This window comes from Chanodichthys erythropterus, chromosome 17 (assembly GCF_024489055.1).
Source record: "Chanodichthys erythropterus isolate Z2021 chromosome 17, ASM2448905v1, whole genome shotgun sequence".
NCBI lineage: Eukaryota > Metazoa > Chordata > Actinopteri > Cypriniformes > Xenocyprididae > Chanodichthys > Chanodichthys erythropterus.
The window spans coordinates 28,834,004-28,853,602 of NC_090237.1; the positions used below are offsets into that span (position 1 = coordinate 28,834,004).

The 19,599-nt window shown below is 40.8% G+C and overlaps 1 protein-coding gene across 3 annotated transcripts; it reads right to left on the reverse strand.

The window, feature by feature from the left end:
- Window positions 1–227: 227 nt before the first annotated feature.
- On the reverse strand, window positions 228–19,211 carry LOC137004813 (C3a anaphylatoxin chemotactic receptor-like). Of its 3 annotated transcripts, XR_010892187.1 has the most exons (3): window positions 19,155–19,209; window positions 899–3,197; window positions 228–349 (listed from the first exon to the last, which is right to left on the reverse strand). XR_010892187.1 is itself a non-coding variant. In XM_067365454.1 (2 exons), exons 1-2 carry the CDS (start codon window positions 19,156–19,158, stop codon window positions 2,191–2,193), a joined length of 1,011 nt encoding a protein of 336 aa, XP_067221555.1. In that variant the 5' UTR covers window positions 19,159–19,209; the 3' UTR covers window positions 793–2,190. The 3 variants fall into 3 exon arrangements, 2 of the variants coding, with proteins under 2 accessions (XP_067221555.1, XP_067221554.1); XM_067365454.1 differs by lacking the exon at window positions 228–349 and having other exon boundaries at window positions 793–3,197; XM_067365453.1 differs by lacking the exons at window positions 228–349; window positions 899–3,197 and adding an exon at window positions 5,375–6,908 and having other exon boundaries at window positions 19,155–19,211.
- Window positions 19,212–19,599: the final 388 nt, after the last annotated feature.

Below are 19,599 nucleotides of genomic sequence, written 5' to 3' on the forward strand. Positions count from 1 at the left end.
ACCAAGTTTGTTGTGCAGAAATGGAAAGCGTTTTCCGAGAGATGACTAAATGCAGGCTGCAAGCGACTGACGCTAACCAAATACGGAAGCAAATTATCTTTGCTTTCAGGACTGTTCGTTTAGTCCTGACCATATCACCACCCAGGTGGACAGACAGCAGGAAGGTGCTGGCAAACATATTCAACACGGTGACCAGGCTGCTCAAGAAGCACATAGAGTCACCAAAAGGCCAGTCGAACTCACTGTTTACATAAATTATATTAAAGATCAGGAAGAATGAAAATAGGAAGTCTGCATCTACATCTGCATTGCTGGTTGATGCCATCATTAGATGGGGCTAGAGTTTGATCTGAAGTAAAAAGAAAAAACAATGGCTAGAAACACACAAAAAACAAGTATGCAGGTTCATTGTTTATCTAGCCTATTTCATTAGAAATGCAGAGAATTGCAACAGAATATTTCAAAATTTTGTTCATTGAAACTGCTATATCATTTTGAGCAAGAGCTGTAGACCAACTTACTCATTTTCAAAAAAAAAAAAAAATAAAAATATAAAAAAAAAACTATACTCTGTAAAAGAGTATAGAGTTTTATTCAAACTCTATATGTAAAAGAGTATTTTTGAATACATTTGAAGCTGAATTAAAGTCATTTTCAACATGCATAGGGTGCTTCACGTGATGTTTATTAAGGACTGTTGTAGGAACAAATTATTGTCCACATAATTCATCTGGAAAGCATCAAGGAAGGAAGTGCGAGAAAACTAAAGAAAATGTTTAAGAAGCCAAAAAAAAAAAAAACTTAGTGTAAATGAATAAAAACAATGCAGAAACTGTAAAACATGCTAAACATTTAAACAAAAAAAAATTGCCTTAAGTGAAAAGGTTAATAATCTTACCAGTTCTCTCTGCAAATAATAAGTAATGCGAGTTGATTGGAAACTGGTCAGTACATGTTTCTTTACTTATCATCCCCTAACACTCAGTTAAATATCTTTGTAAGGGTAAAAGAGGAGGGGGACGCTCTTCTTGCATAAAGATTGCATATTCAATTGCGTAATACTTTCTGAAGTTTGTCAAGGTCCACGGCTCATTAGTGGGACAATCAGGTGTTCGGCTCATTCTTAGGAAATAAATATTTTTTTATGCCATGGGTCTCCATTAGTCACTAGAGATATATTTCTACTTAATATCTTACATTTCAAGTTTGATGTTTATTGGCCTGTATTTTTTATTAAAACATTTTAAGATATATAAAATGTCTCACTGAGCAATCAATTGTTAGATAGCATTTATTTTGTTGTCTGGTTTCTACTTTCTTTCAACATCTGCTTTATAGCATTCACCATAAGAGGAATTGTATTTGGGTAATGTAATGTGGTGTTGATTTTACTACAGAAACAAAGGTCAGACTTGATTTATAGTGCTTATGGTTCAGGTTTGGTAAACACTGCTCTTGCACAAGGAACTCAGGTTTCTCCATTCATTGTATAACATATTACAATAATAGAGTCCATATAATATAGCCAAAAAATCATGGTAGGTTTAAAACTGTGACTTTTGTGTTATGTCTAAAAATAAAAGTAAATGTAAACAGAATTTAGCATAAACAATTTTATATATATAAAAAAAAAATAATAATAATAATATGAAGATTAAAGAAAGAATGTTTCAGGAGGAATTTCTTCAGTTTTGGTGATTGAATAAACATTAGCAAAATATATAGTAGCACTAAAATAACAGAAGCCTATTACAAATGTGGCTTAATGTGAATAAAATTAAAATCAAGTAATAAAAAGAATTGAAAATATATTTTCAGTTTCCCCAAAGCCACTTAAACATGCAATAAACACACAATAAAACATTTGTATGTTTCCCACAAAAAGCATAAACAATACAAAACATTTTAGCATCCCAACCACTATATATGCAACAATGCAGTGAGTCAACTAATGGTGTGAATATGGGGTGGGATTATCTGTTTGTCTAACCACTGCAAAACGGGGTGTTTTCTCCTTTCTGAAAAGTCATTTTAATGGCACATAAATCACATCTTTCGATTTTCTTCAGAACAAATATGGCTTTGAACCTCTGCTGATCTCACACGGGAGCAAAGTGGAGAGCTTGTTAATACGCTATATCGGACCACTTCAGTCTAATACAAGGAATGAATATCTTCACGACTGATCTTCTAAAAGCTTGTTTTGTTGTTCTCGTTTGTTGACAAGATGGTTGTGTCATTCGTCTTGAGACCTTGTGATTCTGAGAGGCCTGAAGAAGTGGAAGGGCGAGATGATCGGAAATCCAGATGTTCTTCAGTGAACGCCGTCTCCAGCACCAGCAGCAGAGACTGTTTAAGCTTCTTCTTAAACTCATCACACATGAACACATAGAGGATGGGGTTCAGACAGCTGTTGAGATGAACCAGGCAGTTTACGAAAGGTCCTATGGCTTTTAAAAAGTCACTCCACTCATTCTCATGGGCAATTACAGTACACAGCTGTTGAACATGAAAAGGAAACCAGCATATGAAAAAGGCCATGATCACAGCTACAATGACCCGGAAAGGCTTAAGCTTCTTTCCTCTTTTGAGACGTTTGGCCCGCACTCCGATAGCAATGTATGAAGATGCAATGATCAGGAAGGGGATGAGAAAACCCACCATAAACCTGTATATGACCAGAGACTTGAAGTTACTGAAGGTATTATAAGTGCATCGGTTATGTTTTTCCAAGCGGTTGATGACAAAGGGAATGCTGCAGAAGATGGATAAAACCCACACGAGTGCACAGATGATCCTGGCTTTGACCAGAGTTCGTTTGTTTTGAGCCCAAACAATCACCCATGTAGACATGCATCGGTCAAGACTGATAGCGGTCAGCAAAAAGATGCTGGCAAACATGTTTAGCACCACCACAAAGCTGACAAACTTGCACATGAAGTCACCAAAGTGCCAAGCCATTCTGTTAAAGGCAGTAATAATGTAAAGGATGATCACTAAGATGAAGATGAAGTCAGCAATCGCCAAGTTGAGAAACCAAATGGAGTTGACGGTCGTCTTCATTTTGTAGCCAGTCACAAATATGACGAGCCCATTTCCAACGATACCCAGAGCGAAGGTGACAAAATATATGACTATATTGAAGATTGCAGTGCTTGATAAGGGTTCTGGCTGAGTTGTTGCATTGGTCACATTATCTGCACAAAGAAAAGAGATAGAAAAACTGAATCTATTAGAATGATTGATTCAGAAATCCAACTCAGTCAGTTCACAAATTCAACTCACTGACTCAATCTGGTTGTGACACTTAACACCTCACTGGAGTTGGAATGGAATGATCCAGCTCCACATAAAGCTGTTGTATGTTTTTAAAATAATGTTTAGATAGTTATTACAGCTCTGATTTTTCAGATCGTATTATTGTTGTTTAAATCGGAACCTTACCAGTCCATTGTTAATCATGCTTTAGGCTAAATCATGTTTAATGTGTAATCTAATTTTATTTATCTGAATTATAGAGAATAAATGTTTACAAATTCAGATGTTATGATTACAAGGGGTGGCTCATTCTTACCATGATGCCAACAGGGGGCATCATGTCCTATTCTCTATTTTATGTATAAAATGCATGATGTATGTAAGTTTTACTGAGTATTTTAACATAAAATGATGCTTTTACTTAAAGTGTAAGAATAAACAAGAATACTTTTAACCCAACACAGCATTTTTTTTTTTTTTTTTTGCTGCCTACAGCTTAAATTATGTCTGGTAGGTTTAAAGACTTTGTCAGCAAAATTTGTTGCACAATTGCACAATTCAACATTAAGACCACAAAACTGTTGCAATTAAAAAACTTTATTTTCCTGACTCAATAATGCTTTCAGCTAGTTTTGCATTTAAGTAAATACATTTTGCATTAAGCAGTAACAGTTGCAGATGATGCAGTATGACCATGGCTTTTTTTTAACCTCTATTGACTTACATGACATGTATTGCACATGTGACTGAAGTCTCAAAAACTCTAGCCAGAGTTGCAAAATATATTTTTATATTTTGTTTGTTATTTTATCTTATAATAGTGGTTTACATTGAGAAACAATAGCAGGTGTGGTTATGTCCACACACACACACACACACACACACACACACACACACACACACACACACACACACACACACACACACACACACACACACACACAATAATAATAATAATAATAATAATTTGAAATAACTAAATAACTATTATTTTTTTTACTGTGTTGTCATTAGTATTTAATAAATATTGCCTTTATTTTTTTATGTAAAAAAATAGTTTGATTTTCCCCGCAAACATATATATATAGGTAAAACATTAGTTCAGAATGATGGGCCTTTTGATTGTTTGGGGTTTTGAGAAACTAGGGCTGCCCCCAATAGTAGACTAACCGTTATTCGATTAAATGAGGCTTGGTCGAGCAAGATATTATTAGTTGGTTAGTCGCAGAAAAAAAAAAAAAAAAACACACAGGAAGTGGCGAAGTCACGCAGTCCACGAGAAACAGATTGTTAACAGCAGGAAATCCAAACATTTGCATATCTTTCATCATTCATCTACCTCAAATATGGCTTATCACTTGAAAATTGTATGTAGCAACTTTACAAGTATGCTTGCTCTATAAGCCTAGACCTAGATAAATGTGCGCTATTATTAGGTGCATATACAAGTGTCTGTGTGGAGAACGAGCTTATTGCATGACATGGAGGCACCGGTGCGATCACTTTTGCATTTTAAAATGCTCCATCATTTTATTCATACAGATAAGAGACAATTTTCATGATACACTTATAATCATCACTTTTGCTGGTGTGCTGTGGAAAGCTTTATGCTTGAGCACATTAGGCTATGTTTTATATATGTTCAATTAAAAGCTGGTTATTAGGATTCATGGCTTATTAATATAAATGCGCGATTAGTCGATTAATGGCTTAAATGAACGACTACTAGTCGAATAGAAAAATCTTTAGTAATACAAATACCACCATGGTACAGGCAAGGTAAGAGGAGCTGAGGATCTCAATTGCAGCAGATTTAAGGTTTCTCCATTCACAGTGTATAAGTCATGGAAAACAATTGGTTCTGTTCATGTGGTGATGGATGGATGGAGGGAATTATGCTGTATTTTATTTATTCTTCATATTACAATAATAGAGCCCATATAGCCAGTGTTGGAACAGCCCTTCAAAACATAAGTTGCCATAGTAAAATCATGATAGGTTTAACACTGTGACTTTTGTGTTATGTCTAAAAAAAAAAAATCACAGTATTTAGCATAAAAATATCCTTTTTATTTATACAAACAATTGAGGAAGACTACAGATAGAATGTTTAAGACAGAATTTCTTCAGTTTTGGTGATTGAATAAACATTAGCAAAATATGTAGTAGCACTAAATTAACAGTAGCCTATTACAAACGTGGCTTAATGTCAATAAAAAACAAAATACAGCAAAAAGCTAAAACTAAAAAAAAAAAAAATAATAATAATAATAAAAAAATGTTGAAAATATTTGTTTAATGTTTAACTATTTCCCCAAAGCCACTTATACAATAAACACACAATAAAACATTTGAATGTTTCCCACAAAAAGCATACAAAATACAAAACATTGTTGCAATCACTATAGATGCAAGAACACAGCGAGTCAACCAATGGTGTGAGTTTGTCCAACTAATGCAAAATAGGGGGTGTGTTCTGCTATCTGAAAAATCAATGGCACATAAATTACATCTTTTGATTTTCTTCAGAACAAATATGGCTTTGAATCTAGCATGGAAGCAAAGTGGAGAGCATAATACGCTATATCGGACCACTTCAGTCTAATACAAGGAATGAATATCTTCAGGACCAATCTTCTAAAAGCTTGTTTTGTTGTCCTCGTTTGTTGATGAGATGGTTGTGTCATTCGTCTTGAGACCTTGTGATTCTGAGAGGCCAGAACAAGTGGAAGTGCGAGATGATCGATAAGGCAGATGTTCTTCAGCAAACGCCGTCTCCAGCACCAGCAGCAGAGACTGTTTAAGCTTCTTCTTAAACTCCTCACACATGAACACATAGAGAATAGGGTTCAGACAGCTGTTGAGATGAACCAGGCAGTTTACAAAAGGTCCTATGTCATTTATTACAATAAAAAATTCATTCCACTCATTCTCGAGTGCAATTACAGTACACAGCTGTTGAACATGAAAAGGAAACCAGCATAAGAAAAAGGCCATGATCACAGCTATAATGACCCGGAAAGGCTTAAGCTTTTTTCCTCTTTTGAGACGTTTGGCCCGCACTCCGATAGCAATGTATGAAGATGCAATGATCAGGAAAGGGATGAGAAAACCGACCATAAACCTGTATATGACCAGAGACTTGAAGTTACTGAAGGTATTATAAGTGCATCGGTTATGTTTTTCCAAGCGGTTGATGACAAAGGGAATGCTGCAGAAGATGGATAAAACCCACACGAGTGCACAGATGATCCTGGCTTTGACCAGAGTTCGTTTGTTTTGAGCCCAAACAATCACCCATGTAGACATGCATCGGTCAAGACTGATAGCGGTCAGCAGAAAAATGCTGGCAAACATGTTTAGCACCGCCACAAAGCTCACAGACTTGCACATGAAGTCACCAAAGTGCCAAGCCATTCTGTTAAAGGCAGTAATAATGTAAAGGATGATCACTAAGATGAAGATGAAGTCAGCAATCGCCAAGTTGAGAAACCAAATGGAGTTGACAGTCGTCTTCATTTTGTAGCCAGTCACAAATATGACGAGCCCATTTCCAACGATACCCAGAGCGAAGGTGACAAAATATATGACTATATTGAAGATTTCAGTGCTTGATAAGGGTTCTGGCTGGGTTGCATTGGTCACATTTTCTGCACAAAGAAAAGAGATAGAAAAACTGGATCTATTAGAATGATTGATTCAGAAATCCAACTCAGTCAGTTCACAAATTCAACTCACTGACTCAATCTGGTTGCGACAATTAACAGCTCACTGGAGTTGGAATGGAATGATTATCATTTCCACATAAAGTTGTTGTATGTCTTTAAAATAATTTTTGGGTAGTTATTACAGCTCTGATTTTTCAGTATGAATCTTATTATTGTTGTTTAAATTGGAACCTTAGTTACCAGTCCATTGTTAATCATGCTCAAGATTAGGCTAAATCATGTTTAATGCATAATCTAATTTTATTTATTATGGAGAATAAATATTTGCAAATTCAGAGCTTATGATGCAAGGAGTTGCTCATGCTTACCGTCTGCTAGTCACAGAAGTCTCAACACATAGAAACTCTTTCACCTAGATATCATCACATAGAGACTGTGTCTGTACCCGAATTAATAAATACAAAAAAATCCCAAGGGTAAATATTTGATTGATGTTAAAAAAATTTAAAAACAGATATAAATCTGATGAACAAATGATAAAGCTCAGTTTGCTTAATATTAGATCCCTTTCTTGTAAATGATAAAACACTTACTGTAAATTATATTATCACAGACAATAATCTAGATGTGCTGTGTTTAACAGAATCCCCCCAGTACAGTAAAACTGCACATTTTAGAGTTGCCTTTTATTGTTGCCAGCCTAAGGCACACCTGTGCAATAATCTTGCTGTCTAATCAGCATCTTGTTATGCCACACCAGTGAGGTGGATGGATTATCTCAGCAAAGGATAAGTGCTCACTAACAGATTTGTGAACAATATTTCAGAGAAATAGGCCTTTTGTGTACATAGAAAAAGTCTTAGATCTTTGAGTTCAGCTCATGAAAAATGGGGCCAAAATCAAAAGTGTTGCATTTATAATTTTGTTCAGTGTACATTTAGCCAAGGCCACAAGACCGCCACCCTGCCACAAATATGGTAGAACTGTCACTTCTACCACAAAAGATTGCTTTATAAATAATCTTCCTGATCAGTTTCATCTCCTTAGCATACAAGATAGCTTAGAAGAACTCAATGTGGCAACAATTGAAACTATTGAATCTCTCTTTTCCAGCACTTTAGACTCAGTTGCTTCTTTGCACTTAAAGAAGATTAAAGAAATTAGTCCAACAGTGTGGTACAACGAGCACACTTGAGCCCGTAAGAAAGCAGCCAGAAAAATGGAGTGCAGCTGGAAGAAAACAAAACTAGTGGTTTTTCGCATTTCATGGAAAGAACACATTTTTACGTACAGAAAGATCTTAAAAACTGCTAGATCTACTTATTTTTCAAATTTCTAAGAAGAAAACAAATACAACCCTAGGTATTTATTTGATACAGTGGCTAAATTAACAAGAAATAAAGCTTCAGCTTCTAATGTTTCCAAACAGCACAGCAATAATGACTTTATGAACTTCGTTACTTGCAAGATTGGTAATATTAGAAAGAAAATTTTAACCATGCAACCGTCTACTACAGTATCACATCAGACTGTGCATTTTAATGTCCCTGAAAAAAAAAGAAACAAAAAATCATTCATCCACTGCTATAGGAGATGAAGAATTGCCTAAACTCATTACATCATCAAAATTATCATGTATGGTAGACTCTATACCGACTAAGCTATTGAAAGAGATGTTTTCAGAGGTCATAGATCCTCTTCTTAATAACCGTTAACCCTTTGACGCGTATGATCACACCGGTGTGATCAGTCTTGGCTGGTCCCTGGAGTGTACGATCACACCGGTGTGATTAGAATGTTCACGTGATCAACTGCTAAATTCAAATATGCGTGCGCGCTTTAGCTGGCGCTAACCAGAGACGGACGCACGCAGCGCTTTTCATATATTACACATATGCAGTGTTTTCAACCAAATAATGTTTATTTTAGGTTTCAGACATTTAAATACACATGAGTACTAACAAAACAATACATTTAACGTAGACTAACCATGTTCCGTACACAACAATGTTCCGTACAGATGAGCTTTTACGGCTGATCGTTGAAAACATACTTCCAGGTCATACATAAACTATATATCTATGTCATCTTCATTTCTTCCTCTTTCACCCCGATCAAGACAGAGACGCCCCCTGCCTTTTGTTCCCGTGGGATTTTACTAAGTTTGCAAGGTGCGCCCACTTCGCTTGAAAATGGACGGTGGGCAAGCTACACGTCAGACTGCAGCTTGTGTGGGGAGACAACTAGAGCAGCGAAAATGTACATTTCGACTTAATTTCTGCTTATCACAGTATTACAGTCTTTATGAAATAAATACTGTATTATCACAAATTGTTAAATATATTGCCTTTTGTTAAAAAATGCTTTGAAATGGGACATTTTAAACGTCAGTCGCGGACGATGACAGCTTGGCGCCACTCTCAGCCTGAGCCGGGCAAAGACGCGCATCCTGATCATTTATGTTTGGAAGTTTTCACATTGGTTAATCATTAAATTTTATTTAAATCAATGCAAATTGTTTGTTCTTCATTCTCTTCAGAAATACGTGGTAACGTTATATTCACTAATGTTTCATGCTTAACTCTGCCGTTATTAATAGAAGATAGAATCAAGGCAACTCCTCTAGCTTGTTAAAGTAATTAACTTACATTTTAACCAAATAAAAAGGTATTCGCCTGTCTAATTCATTTAAATTATGTTTTCTTCAGTTAAAATAAATAAACAACACACAATTGATCAGTTAAATGTCTATTTTCACCACTGAAATCAAGTTATACGCTCTGTACGGAACATCATTGTAAGCCTGTACGGAACACCGTTAATCTTTAACATCTTCCGTACATAGGCGAAGGAGGTACTTTCCCCCACTTTTCTCTAATACTATTTGTCGAAAAGACATCAATCAAAGTTTGAACTGTACAATAGGTATTCCCCCAGGGAATGAGCACACAAACTTGCTTGTTTGGCTCTCAACAACGGGGGAGTGGTCGCTGACGTGTGGTGAATGGCGAAAAGTGTACGGAACATGGTTAGTCTACGTTAGAGTTTGTAAAATACACAATGATGTCTATAGAAGCGGAAAACAACCATTTCCACAATAATTTGACAACATGTTTTATTCATATCAGATACACATTGTGTAAGTAACTTTCAAGCTTACTCTATTCTTCCCTAGTTCACTGGCTCACTTACTTTCATGTATTTTGGGAGAAGTGGATGAATTTACGTGTTGTAAATCCAACAGATCCGATTCTCCGTGTGGCGCAAACTATAAAGGTTAAACTTATAAAGGTGTTTAAACAGCAAAACACATCCACTTGCACATATTTGAAAATCAGAATATCAGATATTTCATGCTATAGTTAACAAATTTGTGAATATTTTAAATAAAGGAGAAACAATTAAGTAAAAGCAGATCATCTGTGGTGTGTTATGTGACAAGCAATGACGCGTCACCATGGAAACAATAAAGTGATACATTCTAAATAGCGGTCGCCTTTAAAACCTCATGCTGGGGGGTCAGCCAGAATATTTTAAACTTACGTGTGAAAGGGTTAATTCATCTTTATCACTAGGATACATACCTGAAACTTTTAAGCTGGCTATTATTAAACCTCTTATTAAAAAACACTACTTGATCCTAGAGAATTAGTCAATTACAGGCGATCTTGAATCTACCTTTGAATGGTAAAATGGTATCTGTGAGGATTTCCAGTCAGGATTTAGACCATACCATAGTACTAAGACTGCTCTCATTAGAGTTACAAATGATTTGCTCTTATCATCAGATCGTGGTTGTATCTCTCTATTAGTGTTACTGGATCTTAGAGCTGTATTAGACACTATCAACCACAACATTCTTTTAAACAGACTCGAAAATTATGTTGGCATAAGTGTGATTGCATTGGCATGGTTTAAATCATACTTATCTGACTATTATCAGTTTGTAATAGTAAATGAAGAGATGTTTTCGATCACAAGTTCAATATGGAGTACTGCAAGGCTCAGTACTAGGACCGTTGCTTTTCACTCTGTACATGCTACCCATGGGAGATATAATTAGGAAGCATGGTTTTAGTTTTCACTGTTATGCCGATGATACTCAGCTCTATATTTCTTCGCACCCTGACGAAACTTAACAATTCACAAAATTAACAGAATGCATAGCTGATATAAAAAAATAAAAAGAAATTGGATGACCAGTAATTTCCTACCACTAAATTCAGAAGATTCTAATTATTGGACCAAAAACTTCTGCACATAATAACCTAGAATACTGTTTAACACTTGACGGCTGCTCTGTTAAGTCTTTGTCATTAGTTAGGAACCTAGGTGTGCTCTTTGATACCAATCTTTCATTTGAAAGCCACAGTTCTAGCATTTGTAAAACCACATTCTTCCATTTTAAAAATATATCTAAACTACGACATATGCTCTCAATGACAAATGCGGAACAGTTAGTTAATGCGTTCATGACCTCAATTCAATTCACATTTATTTGTAAAGCTTTTTTCATGATACATATCATTTCAAAGCAGCTTTACAGAGAATGCATGTCAACATCACAATTTAAAGAATGCAGTTAGCAAATAATGTAATAATTTAGGCAATTAATTTTACAATCACTGTTAGCAGTTTAACTGAACGTAGAAGCAATGAGCTCCTGGAAAAATGAATTACATTAACAATAATTAGAATATAGAAATTGTGCAATGTGCATGTTGATCCAGATGATTGCATCTTCTGAAGACCTCAAGGCTAGATTACTGTAATGCTCTACTGGGTGGTTGTTGTGCTGGCTTGATAAATAAACTACAGCTGGTCCAAAATGCAGAAGCTAGAGTTCTTAATAGAACCAGAAAGTTCCATATTATCCCAGTTTTGTCAACCTTGCATTGGTTCCCTATTATAGATTTTAAAATCTTGCTAATTACTTACAAAGTACTAAATGGTTTAGCTCCCCAGTACCTGAGTGCGCTCTTAATGCATTATAGTTCTTAATGTGTATTGCGATCTCAGAGTTCTGGCCAGTTGATAATACCTAATATCAAAATCAACTGCTGCTGGACAAGATCGATTTCAAAATATTATAATTTAAGACGGCACTACTGTTAGCTTTGGCTTCGGCAAAGCGAGTGAGTGAGATTCACACGTTCCCTTTCGTGGGAACTGTCGACGCTGCGTGGTAACGCATTGGGAACCTTCTGCGTGATGTCGTCACTGAAGCACTCATGTATCTAACCAATCGCGTAGCGAGACGTCAGAGACGGGTGACGTCACAGACCAGGAAACTATAAAGCATACCCGGATGCAGAGCACGCTAGCTTCTGTGTCTTCAACAAAGCGCTCTATGTTATCTTGTCTGTCTTATTTGGTGTTGTTTGTCCCGTATCATTACAATATCTCTTCGTCTGAGGACAAGAGTTGCACAAACACACATATATATATATATATATATATATATATATATATATATATATATATATATATAAATAAGACAATTATAATGGCGGAGGAAAAACGTTTCAGGAAGTGTGTGCATCCCTGCCCCAGATACATTCCTGACGGGGACACACATGATATGTGCGTTTTTTGTCTGGGGGTTGAGTATGCCCAGGCAGCTCTCGAGGGAGCTGTCTGCGTGCATTGCGAGAGACTAACCCTCAGAGTGTTGAGATCTCGCCGAGCACTCTTCGAGGAGGGTGCCTCGGCGAGCGTTCCTCGCGGGTCGGGTCCTGCTGCTGCTGAGGCGCAGCGCCGGCTACTGTCGTGGGGTTCGCAGATGGAGCTGGCGGAGGGGGTTGAGACGGGCCCAGCCTTATCTCGCCCTTTACCCGCCAGCCCCAGTGTCTCTTCTCAAGCGGCGGAAGCACGCGTTGCGGTTTCTTCCCCCCGGAGAGAGACATCGGCGCTTCACCTCTCTTCCTCCGAGGAGGTTGATGTGGTGAGCGTCGAGACTGGGGAAGAGGACCCGCCATCCTCTTCCCCAGCATAGGAGGAGCTCCTGGAGGTAGTGACCAGGGCTGTGGCCAAGTTAAAGATTGATTGGCCAGCAGAGCGGGCAGAACCGAAACCAAAAAGTAAGCTAGATGAGCGCTTTCTGCCCGCTCGGTCGCTACCCCAGCGTCGGGGTTTGCCGTTTTTCACGGACCTCCACACCGAGGTGTCGAGGTCGTGGAAAAGGCCCATGCAGCACCGCGTATTCAGCCCCCAAACGTCTGTATATAGTAATATAGTGGGGTTGAAACGGCACGGTTATGCGGCGATGCCCCGGGTTGAAGAGACGCTTGCGGGCTATCTCTCGCCCGAGTCGGCATCGTCACTAAAAGCCCCGACGTTGCCCACCAAGCCCTTAAGAACAACATCAAGCTTGGTGGGCAAAGCATACACGGCAGCAGGTCAGGCGGCGGCATGTCTACACACCATGTCGCTGCTTCAAGCATATCAAGCAGACCTGCTGGGGGAGATTGATGAGAGCGGGGAGGCCACTTATGATTATATTCAAGAGATCAGGATGGCAACTAATCTCGCTCTCCGTGCCACCAAAGAGACGGCCAAAGAAATCGGCCGGTCTATGGCAGCCTTGGTGGCTACGGAGAGACATTTGTGGCTGAACCTCTCGGACATAAGGGAGCGAGACAAAGCTGCCCTTATGAACGCGCCGCTGTCCTCTGCGGGCCTCTTCGGCGACGCTGTAAATACAGTTGTCGAGAGGTTCCAGGAGGCGAAAAAACAATCAGCGGCGTTCCAGAGGTTCATCCCCCGCCGCTCTATTCCCCCCGAAGCTGCTGAGCGGGAGCAGCCTCGGCCGTCCACGAGCTCCTCAGCGCACCACAGAGCGCAACAGAAAGTGAGCGTGGCCACTCGAGCTCCCCCACAAACAGCTTGGGGACCGGGTCGGTCCGCTCACAAGAAGCCTTCCAAGGGTAAAACGGACCTGCGGGCCGTTATCATCGCCAGGAAGGCTTCAAAGCGGTCCTGACATCTGTGGGTCAGGACCCAATGAGGGTGGTCCCCTCCGGAGGAAGCCGGGAAAAAATACATCTAATCCCCGCTTCCCTTCGGCACCCTCAGGGGGACAGTCCGTCAACCCTGCCACCCAGTGTGCGTCAGGGCACGGCGGTCCCCGCCGGTCCTTCGAGGAGGGCCGGCCACTTGATTCGGTTGTCTGCCGGCGCGCCGTGTCAGATCACCGAGCCAAGTGCTCAAAAAACACCAGAGACCAGTCTCGAGAGACTGGTTACCTTAGTAGATTTTTTGGCAGAGTGGAAACTACTTCCAAATATATCAAATTGGGTGCTGCTCATGATAGAAAAGGGTTACAGAATACAGTTCGGGTCTCGCCCGCCCATATTCAATGGGGTCCTTCCCACAGTGGTGACCCCCGAGCAGTCTCTGGTGATGGAACAAGAGGTTATGACACTCTTGCAAAAAGGAGCTATAGAAAGGGTCCCTCCTCCCAGCAAGCTGTCAGGCTTCTACAGCCGTTACTTCATTGTTCCAAAGAAGGATGGAGGACTACGTCCTATCATAGATTTACGCGTGTTAAATCGCTCAATCCAGAAGCTCAAGTTCAAGATGCTTACACTCAAACAGATTATCCCACAGATCAGGTCCGAGGACTGGTTTGTGGCGATAGACCTGAAAGATGCATACTTTCATGTGTCCATCCATCCTTCTCACAGGAAGTTCCTCAGGTTTGCTTTCGGGGGCGAAGCTTTCCAGTACAAGGTTCTTCCGTTTGGCCTATCGTTATCACCCCGCACATTCACGAAGTGCGTGGATGCGGCTCTGGCCCTGCTAAGGCTTCAGGGCATCCGCGTGCTGAATTACATCGACGATTGGTTGATTCTAGCTCAGTCAGAGCAACTGGCAGTCCAGCATCGAGATGTTGTTCTGCATCACATGGAGAGGCTTGGGCTGAGGCTCAACGCAAAAAAGAGTGTGCTAGTTCCGGTTCAAACTATCACTTATCTGGGGGTAGTTTGGGACTCCACCACGATGCGGGCACATCTGTCTCCCGCTCGGGTGAGTGCCATTCTTATGGCTATGAAAGGGGTGAAGTTAGGCCAGTCACTCACTGTAAAACAGTTCCAGAGGCTGTTGGGTCTGATGGCAGCTGCGTCCAACGTGATACCTTTTGGCCTCCTGCACATGAGACCCTTACAGTGGTGGCTCAGGACCAGGGGATTCTCCCCGAGGGGAAATCCTTTTCGCATGATCAAAGTCTCACGACGATGCCTTCGTGCTCTGGTCATGTGGAAAGATCCCTGGTTCCTGTCCCAGGGACCCGTGCTGGGGACTTCTGGTCGTCGCGTAATGCTTACGACAGATGCTTCCCTCACAGGCTGGGGGGCGATCATGAGTGGCCATCCAGCTCAGGGCTCATGGGAGGTCCATCAGCTCTCCTGGCACATAAATCGGCTGGAGATGATGGCGGTGTTTCTGGCATTGAAACACTTTCTCCCAGACCTGAGAGGCCATCATGTGTTGGTCCGCACGGACAACACTGCTGTGGTCGCCTATATAAATCATCAGGGGGGTTTGCGGTCTCGCCAACTTTATTACTTGGCCCGTCAGATCCTCCTGTGGGCCCAAGGGAAGCTGCTCTCCCTGAGAGCAGCTTACATCCCAGGGCGCCAAAATATGGGAGCAGACGCCCTGTCGAGGCAGGGCCCGAGGCCCGGGGAGTGGAGACTTCACCCAGAAGTGGTGGATCTCCTATGGAAAAATTTCGGTCGAGCGGAAGTCGACCTATTTGCTTCGGGAGAGTCAACCCAGTGTCCACTCTGGTACTCCCTCACCCATCCAGCACCTCTGGGGCTGGATGCCATGGTACAGACGTGGCCGAGGCGGCGTCTGTATGCATTTCCCCCGATCGCCTTGCTCCCGGGAGTTCTGGAGAAAGTACGCCGGGAGGGGGTCAGCCTAATACTGGTGGCTCCCTTTTGGCCAACCAGAATATGGTTCTCGGACCTAGTGTCCCTACTAGACGGCTCCCCAATGGAGCTTCCCCTCAGACAGGACCTCCTGTCACAAGCGGGCGGCCGGATAATACACCCCCGCCCAGAATTATGGAAACTATGGGCCTGGCCTCTGAGGGGGCCAGGTTCGTAGATGCTGGTCTCCCAACCGAGGTTGTGGAGACCATATTAAACTCCAGAGCTCCCGCCACGAGGAAGCTTTATTTATACAAGTGGAATCTGTTCTCTGCCTGGTGCAGACGTATTAATGTGGACCCTGTCCACGCCTCTATTAGCCACGTGCTTACATTTCTCCAAGAAAAGTTCTCGGAGGGCCTATCCCCTTCAACGTTAAAGGTTTACGTTGCGGCTATATCTGCCTTTCATATTCCCCTTGTAGGTGGCCTTTCGGTGGGTCGAGACCCCCTGGTCACTCGCTTCCTCCGTGGCACACTGAGGTTGAGGCCTCCAGTGCGCACAAGGGTTCCGGCCTGGGACCTGGCCGTGGTTTTACAAGGGTTGGCCGAGGCGCCCTTTGAACCAATAGAGGAGGTTCCTGAGAGGTTCCTCACTCTAAAGACTATTTTTCTACTTGCTATCACTTCTCTGAAAAGGATAGGAGATTTACAAGCACTGTCAGTTGCTCCCTCATACCTTGAGTTTGCTCCAGGAATGGTGAAAGCATTCCTGCATCCTAGACCGGGCTATGTCCCTAAGGTCCCTACCCACGTTCCAGGTCACATTGTGCTCCAAGCTTTCTGCCCTCCTCCTTTTAAATTTTCGGATCAGGAAAAACTAAATCTGCTCTGCCCTGTGAGGGCCTTGGATACTTACGTCCACAGAGCTGCCCTGTGGCGTAAGACTGATCAGCTTTTTGTCTGTTATGGGTCCCCTAAAAAAGGGGGCCCTGCATCTAAGCAGAGGATGAGCAAGTGGGTGATCGAGGCCATCACACTTGCATATGATGCGGCCAGACAGCCTTCTCCTCTGAATGTCCGTGCCCATTCTACGCGGGGTATGGCGGCATCAAAAGCCTTCATGTCAGGTGTCTCCATCGGTGACATTTGTGACGCGGCTGGCTGGTCATGTCAGCACACGTTTGTAAGGTTTTATAACCTTGATGTCGGCTCCACTCCGGGGTCATCAGTTCTGCCAAGATAACCTGGCAAGTATTTGCCGCTACGGCACAGTTGGGATAGCGTTCCCAATGCGTTACCACGCAGCGTCGACAGTTCCCACGAAAGGGAACGTCTCAGGTTACAGATGTAACCCTGGTTCCCTGAGTAGGGAACGAGACGCTGCGTCTCTTGCCGTACCCCCTGCATACTTGCGAGCATTTGTCTCAGACTTATCCAGAAGCTAGCGTGCTCTGCATCCGGGTATGCTTTATAGTTTCCTGGTCCGTGACGTCACCCGTCTCTGACGTCTCGCTACGCGATTGGTTAGATACATGAGTGCTTCAGTGACGACATCACGCAGAAGGTTCCCAATGCGTTACCACGCAGCGTCTCGTTCCCTACTCAGGGAACCAGGGTTACATCTGTAACCTGAGACGTTTTCAGTGCATTCAGCGTGTATGCAGTTCATGCCTGGTAGTTCTGAAACCCAATCCTGCATTCATGCCCAAAATAGTTAATGCTATCATTCCTCTTGAGTTAAGAGCCTTTTATCCACCACCTTTTGCTTCATCAGAACAGCAAAATTTGATTGTGTTGTGCACAGTGCGTGCTTTGCACATTTATACACAAAAAAGCAGAGGGTTCAGGGAGAGTGATCAGCTTTTCGTATCTTGGACGAAACCTCGTATGGGGAAGCCGATTACTAAGCAACATTTATCGCACTGGATAGTGGAAGCAATTTCATTGGCATATTCCAGTGAGGATCTTGTATCCCCTCCTGGGTTACGTGCACACTCGACAAGAGGAATGTCAACTTCATGGGCTCTATTTAAAGGAGTCACGATACAGGATATTTGTGAAATGGCGAGTTGGTCTTCACCGCATACATTTGCAAGGTTTTATTGGTGATTGATATGTTACAGCTCAAACTTTAGCACATGCAGTTTTGAGTGTAGGAATGTGAGTCACGAGTCATGACTCATTCAGCCCCGGATGCAGTGATTATGGTTGGCAGGAGACTTCGAGGAAGGCTATCTGGCAATACGGGAGTTAGGATATCCCACAGTGAGTCACCGAAACATATGCTTGAAAGAGAACAATATGTTACTTGTGTAACCCCGGTTCTCTGATAGCATTAAGTGAGGTGTCTCACCAGATCACCCTCCTTGCTGTGTAAAGCGAGGAAGGAAAAGCAGTGGTTCCCTCTAATTTGAAATGGCTATGATTTTTTGTTTATTATAATAATATTAATAATAAATATCTACAACCAGTATCAGAATTGGCCAATTTGCTTGTAAAAAAATAAAAAAAATAAAAAATAAATAAACCAGAATGTAAATTGGCCAAAAAAAATAAATAAAAAAAATACTAAATACAATCTAGGCTGTCTTTTTCTATCAAGTAGATCTTGTATTTCATAAAGATCAGGGAAGTCAGGGATCTTGCATGGGCTTAAAAAGGTTGGTGACCACTGGTTTAAAGGCTTTGTCAACAAAATTTGTTGCACAGTTCACATGCAATATTAAGACCACAAAACTGAACACTGAAAATACAAAGTTGCAACTCAAAAATATTATTTTACTGCTGTTCTCAACTCAATAATGCATTCAGCTAGTTTTGCATTTAAGCAAATACATTTTGCATTAAGCAGTAGCAGTTGCAAATGATGCAGTATGACTGTGTCTTTTTTAACCACTAATGACTTACATGACACGTATTGCACATGTGACTGAAGTCTCAAAAACTCTAGCCAGAAATGCAGTATAAATTTTATATCTTGCTTGTTATTTGAGCTTAAAATAGTGGTTTACATTGAGAAACAACAGCAGGGATAGATGAGATCTCTTTTAGATTTTTGTTGGATTAGAGTTTAAGCTTTTAACTGAAGTCGCTTTGCTACTTTAATCTTGATCAAATCAAGAATCAAAAGAAGTCAAGATAATGAATCCAACCAAAGGGGTGGATGAATAAAAATGCATGTCATTTTGAAAAGGCATTCCAGCATAAATAATCTGCCCACATCACCCAGTTCTTTTCACAGGGAATTGATATCATCTCAATAACACACAAATGTGCTTGCAATATTATAATATGTGTATCAAACATAGTCATAGCCACAGGAATATTGCATAGATGTAGATTCTTACCCATTTTCAGTCCTTTCCTTCTGTTGTTCCTGCAGGTGTGTTATCAAAGCTCACAACAACGTCTTCACATGAACAATTGGTGGTTGTTTCCCCTTTATTTGTATGAAAGAGAAAGTGGGGTGGAGTGATGATGCATCAAGGGAACTATGCTTCCGTAGAAAACTATTTTGAATATCTGCTTTCAAAGGTTAAGGTTACAGTCTTCCATGGAAACCCAAAATAGAACCACATTGTTTATTAACATAATCCAGAAGAAACAAACAAACAAACAAAATCCAAAATTAATCAAATAAAAAATTAATAAAATTTATAACAACTGCAACTAAGAATGAAGGGCAGAGCAGAGCAGATAATTATAGTTTTGCACTGGTGTTTTGAGTATGATTGTACTGATGATAATAGTATGTATATAAAAAAAAAAAAAAGCAACATTCTGTTGATAATA